We start from the raw sequence: 5,213 nt of genomic DNA on the forward strand, positions 1-5,213 counted from the left end.
AGAAATGAAAAAAATAAAGGTTTGCTTATGAAAAGACTACCTATTTTAAGCCTACATTTGGGTGTGTGATAGGGCCCTCCTGATATCTTTCACATCGTAAAAGCTGACGTGACTAGCTGTGTAAGTCAAGATCAGGAGAGAGGTAGGTCTTCTGAGTAAAAATGGAATCAAACTTCCTCACAGAAACTGTCTCCCCAATACATACAAATCTGGGGGAAAGGTAGCAATAGTAACAATTGCTGAGAGGGTAGAAGGGGCCATGGCCTGCCTGGGAGCTCCCAGAATGGAGGCTCAAAACTTTTCCTGCACGTTCACTCGTTCAAAGTTCAAGTGTCATTAAGCAAAAGGCTATAATGCTATAAACATTCAGAGCTGGCCATCCAGAAAAATAGCACTCACAGATGATCCTATTTTCATGAGCATGCCTGTCCCCAGGTCCAGCCTTTATTCTGAATCTAAACTGCAAAAGCCATGTACTCCTGCATACTCCTCACTGTTTCTGAGAGGTGGGACTTCAGTGATTCAAACATTTCCTCTTAGCTGTGCTAGTCCACATTGTTTAAGTTATTTAGGATGGCCACGTATCCATTTTACAAAGCAAATAGAGAAATTTTTCTTTTCAAAAAATATGCAAGTGAATAAGACAAGATAATAATGTACTTGTTGATAATGAGTGGTGGGAAGTTGAATAAACTATTTTCTTCCTTGTGTTTCTCTGTATGGTTTAAATTAAAATAGATCCTTGGGCCTGTGGGTGGCATAGAAGTGTACTCACCTCCTCCCAGCACTCTTTATGGCCTCAGGAAGTGGGGGTGGGTTTTGCTGGCCATATACAATCACCACCCCAATAGGGTATAGGTCATCAGGACAAACAGGTCCCCTGCTCCAGCCTGAGGCCTGGACTGCTTTGCTAAAAAACCAGCCATGTGTGATGGGTTCTCCCACTGCCCGCAGGACCAAGGTCTCAGGAGAAGAGGGAAGGCACGTAAGCCCACCAGACACCATGGTAGAAACCATGGTCCCCCCCACCTCCCTGAGTGTGTACCCATGAACATCACTCACTCGTCTTCTGACAAATCCCCCATGTCCATCTGGGACCTCTTCTCTTCTCTCATGGCACATGTGACCACCTGTGGACAGCGAAAGGAGCAGTTTAGGGGATGAAGTGGAACCACAAACATCAAGATTGGATGTGCTGAATCTGTCCAAGGATCAGATAGGGGTATAGAAACTGCATTGGCCCTGACGAGACAGGGCACCATCAAGTGGAAATTTCCAATTATGGGATCCTGACCAAGGAACTGTGCCTTTGATGTGGGCCACCATGACCTCCAGACTGTAGATCAGGAGACATGGGCCCTTAGTCCCAACTCTGCTCCAGGCTGACCCTCGTTGAGTCCTTAGAACCTGTGGGGTCCCCATGATAACCTTGTCAAGGGTTAATAACCAGCTTTCTTCCCTGTACAGCATGTTCTGAGGGCAAAAAGATAAAAGGTGCAATCTGGAAAAAAATCAATGCCTGGGCAGGAGCTTAAATTTGCTAAGAGATAACTTCAAGAAACTTCTAGACCTTTTGAGCTCCTCCTTTTGCTCGGCCAGCTCCAAACTCTTTGGAGCGTACTGTCCCTTCTAATAATGGCCCTTGAGTCATTCCGTACTTGGGCCCGCTTCTACGTCTTTGAAGTGTTCTATCTCTTTTAATAAACTGCTCTTTCACCACTTCAAAAAAAAAAAAAAAGAAAGAAACTTACTAAAAAGATGGCTTCTTACTACAGCAGAGAAATGGAGAAAGATATCCTAGAATATTTGTGTTAAAAAGACATCCCAGACAGGCCACTGAGACAACCACTTCTTTTTACAGAAAATGATGATGATGTGATGATGATAATGGTGATGATGGTGATGATGATGATGGTGTAGGTGGTGATGATTGTGATAATGATAGTAATAGTGGTGGTAGTGATGGTGGTGATGGTGTGATAATAATGATGGTGGTGGTGGTGATACCTAATACTGAGGCTTTCTGAGTACCAAACACTGAAGGCTTCACAAAACAACCCTGGGGTGTGGGTACTACTAAGATCCCCATTTTACAGATGAGACAACTTTTTACAAGATGAGGAACAGAGCATTTACTGGTAGAGCCAGATGTAGAGATCAGGTCTCCTAACTCCTAAACCTGTGCCCTTTCTACCACCCCAGAATAATCCCACAAGAGGTTTTCAGGGACCATGGGCACCCCAAGGGTTGACCCAGGCCCTCAAGTCTCTGATGGTGCTGGAATGAGTGCAGGTTGGAGTGAGGAGGATGAGAAAGAGGTGAGGGTGCTCTCCAGCGCCCCCCGCCCCCCCAGGCTAATGCTCGACACCCTGGAGCTTTCTTGATGCTGCTGGTCCCATCTCTGCCTCACCCTCCAACACACACGTGCATGGGGCAAGTTCCCTGGAAAATCCTCATGGGCCCTGAGCAGAAGCATTTCTGGGAGGGTCGTTTGTCTTTGTTGTGTGAGGGTTTTTTACCTCCTCAGCATGTTCTCCGAGATCAATCTCCACAAACACAGATGGTTTCTGTGAATGGAAACCAAAGAGATGTGGATGACAGGCTGGGTGAGCAAGGTCGAGAGAGCAGCCTTTCTGGGAGGCAGACTGGACTTCTGGCCCTGGGGCAGCCAGGGTCTGAGCAACTGCCCTTGGGACCCCCAGACACTGGCTATGCTCAGTGGGGGCACCTGAGAAGCTGGGTAAAGGTCTGCTTGCAATGTGGATGGCAAGGTGTCCACGGGCTATCTGTGGCCGAGGAGGGACAGGGAGGAATAAGGCCTTCCCACGTCTCCCTCCTCACCTCCCATCAGGTTCCTGAGACCCCAGAGTGTCTCTTCCATCTTCATCCTCTGAGAACCAGGGTCTCCAGATAACACCCCAGACCTGCTTAATTGGAGAGCACCTGAACTCTGCCTCCACAAACCTGGGGCCCCACTTTACTGGGTTGGTAGATTCACACTGAGATGTGAAAAGCCCCAGTAGCTCACTTGTTGCTGCCCCAAGGTTGCTAGTTGGGCACCTTGGCTCAGCCCAGAATGTGTTTGCAATGGTAGCACTTTATTCACCACTAAGGAAAGTATTTGGGGTGGGTGAAAGATTTCCCAGAATCCCTGGAATCACACCAATCTGTTGTAAATTCCGGTAAAACACGTTCAGCTACCTCTCCATTCCCTACCACGTAGATTGGGAAGGAGGACAGCCATCTTCCCTCAGAAACTGCTCTGTGCCAATTCCTACCATAGCTCTGATGTGTCATTGGCCAACACATCAGGGCCTGGGGCTCGGCGATGTTTCCCTAGGCCCAGGTCAAGGTGAGTGGAGACCTTCATGCCTCCTGTCAGGGACCTACAAGCCTTTAGCCACTGCACCGTTTGGGGTTAGGATGCTCGAGCATTGGACCAAGAGCATAGACCTTGACTTGGAAGGCTCTCTGGGGGTCAAGGTAGGGCTCAGTCCAGCTTAGACCACGGCCCCACAGAGATGACTTGGAACCACGTGTCCACAGTGCACTCATGGTCCAGCAGGACTGTGCCTGACAGGCCTCCCCACCTGACTTCTGTCACCAAAGTAAAAAGTTCTTGCCTCTTTTTCCAGAAGGTCTTCCAGCTCTATGGACTCCAACTCCTGTTCCTGTAAGAAGACACCAAACAGGTAAATAAAGGTGGGACTCCGACCTGAGGGGACAATAGTGCATGGGTGTGAAAGGACCAAGGCCTGACTTTGGCCACCTGGGTGCAATTGTCTGTGTTCTCTCCTTCCTGTTCCTCCTCGTCGCTGGCCTCGGAGTCGCTCTTCTCAACCTCTGGTTCCATCTTTCCACTCTCGTGGTCCGGCTTTCCAAGGGCATCCTGATGCTCTTCCTGCTTGTCTTCCTGGAGGTTTGCCTGACTGCAAAAGTGGAAGCAGTGGTTTGGAATAGGTGTCATGGAGACACAGCTTCAAGATGACACTTTTCTCCCTCTTGGGCATCGGACAGTTCTGAGAACAGCTCCTGCTTGGACACATCAGCAGAGAGGGTCCTGAATGTTAAGGGCCTCCTCCTTCCCGAGGGCAGGAAAGTGGGTATGTGGACAAAGCCGAGCTGGCGGGTAGAGAGGGATGGCAACGTGCAGAGGTGCCGAGGACGGGGCAGTGCTACTCAGTTGCTTCTGTCCACAGTACAGCACATCCAGCCTTTCTCCAACACAGGAGGCCTCTGGCAGGCCCTGCCATCTGTTAGGTAAGACAACGCTGCCTTCTGGAGATTTGAGTGGGAACATTTGCAGAAACAGACTTGGGGGCCATGGTGCAGCTGGAAGGGCTGCCTGGGGAGGTGGGTGTAGGGGAGGGGAACAGACTTGCAGCCCTGAGAACCACCTCGGTTCATCCTGCCTCAAACCCTCCCACCTGAGTCCCCAGGGTCCTCCCAGGACATCGCAGGGCTCCTTCAGAGCCTCCATGTCTCAACCGTGATGCCAGCCCCATGACCTGCCCCCACCGTCTCTTTTGTCCTCACGTCTCTAGAAAACCACCTCTGCCGGACAAAGCCTGCTTACCAGATGGTATCTTCGGCGTTGCTTCTTAGGTCCTTTCCTTGATCTTCAGATTCTGAGGAGGAAGGAACAGTGTTTGTCATCAGCACTTTCATCACATGATGTGGGAGTGCCGCTAACCCAAGGCACCCCAGCTCAGTCCTGCGAGGGCTGATGGGACCACCCCACAGAGCGGTGGGCATTGGACTCCCTGCAGCTCCAGGCGCACTGCAGTGCTCAGTGTCTGCCTGATGACTAACGGTTATGACTAAAGTGAGTCTGGATTTTTATTGGGACAGGTTGTCCCCCGATTTGCTGCCCATTCTGTACAGGCCCCCACCCCACACACGATCACTCCAAGACCTCTGCCCTCTCTAGGCAGAACTCAGGATAAGGCACAGGGCATTGTTTTTACAATAAATGTGCAAGACTCATGGGAATCCCCCACCCCTTGAAATCCTCCTGGTCACAGCACATTGGACTAGAAGCAGCAGAGGCAGAGGGCAGAGGTGGGAAACTCACTGGGCAGGCCTCCTCTGAAGGGCATTGCCAAGGAGCTTTTAGTGAGTCGTTTTTCCAAGCAAAGTGCTGACTGACACCAGCTAGTAAGGATTTTTGTCCAAGTGCGAGAGAGAGCAGTATACCCAGTAGTTCATGGAAA

The 5,213-nt window shown here is 50.1% G+C and overlaps 1 protein-coding gene across 1 annotated transcript in view; it reads right to left on the reverse strand.

The window, feature by feature from the left end:
- Positions 1-4,656, reverse strand: part of CUNH13orf46 (chromosome unknown C13orf46 homolog) — a 6,034-nt gene extending 1,378 nt beyond the window's left edge. The window contains exons 1-5 of the mRNA XM_019644757.1: positions 4,577-4,656; positions 3,770-3,929; positions 3,624-3,671; positions 2,520-2,567; positions 1,063-1,130 (exon numbers count right to left, since the gene is read on the reverse strand). Of these exons, the coding sequence (XP_019500302.1) occupies positions 1,063-1,130; positions 2,520-2,567; positions 3,624-3,671; positions 3,770-3,929; positions 4,577-4,656 (404 nt within the window). The remainder of the gene's footprint in view (positions 1-1,062; positions 1,131-2,519; positions 2,568-3,623; positions 3,672-3,769; positions 3,930-4,576) is intronic.
- Positions 4,657-5,213: the final 557 nt, after the last annotated feature.

Source organism: Hipposideros armiger, unplaced genomic scaffold (genome assembly GCF_001890085.2).
Source record: "Hipposideros armiger isolate ML-2016 unplaced genomic scaffold, ASM189008v1 scaffold_91, whole genome shotgun sequence".
In the NCBI taxonomy this organism is placed as follows: Eukaryota; Metazoa; Chordata; class Mammalia; order Chiroptera; family Hipposideridae; genus Hipposideros; species Hipposideros armiger.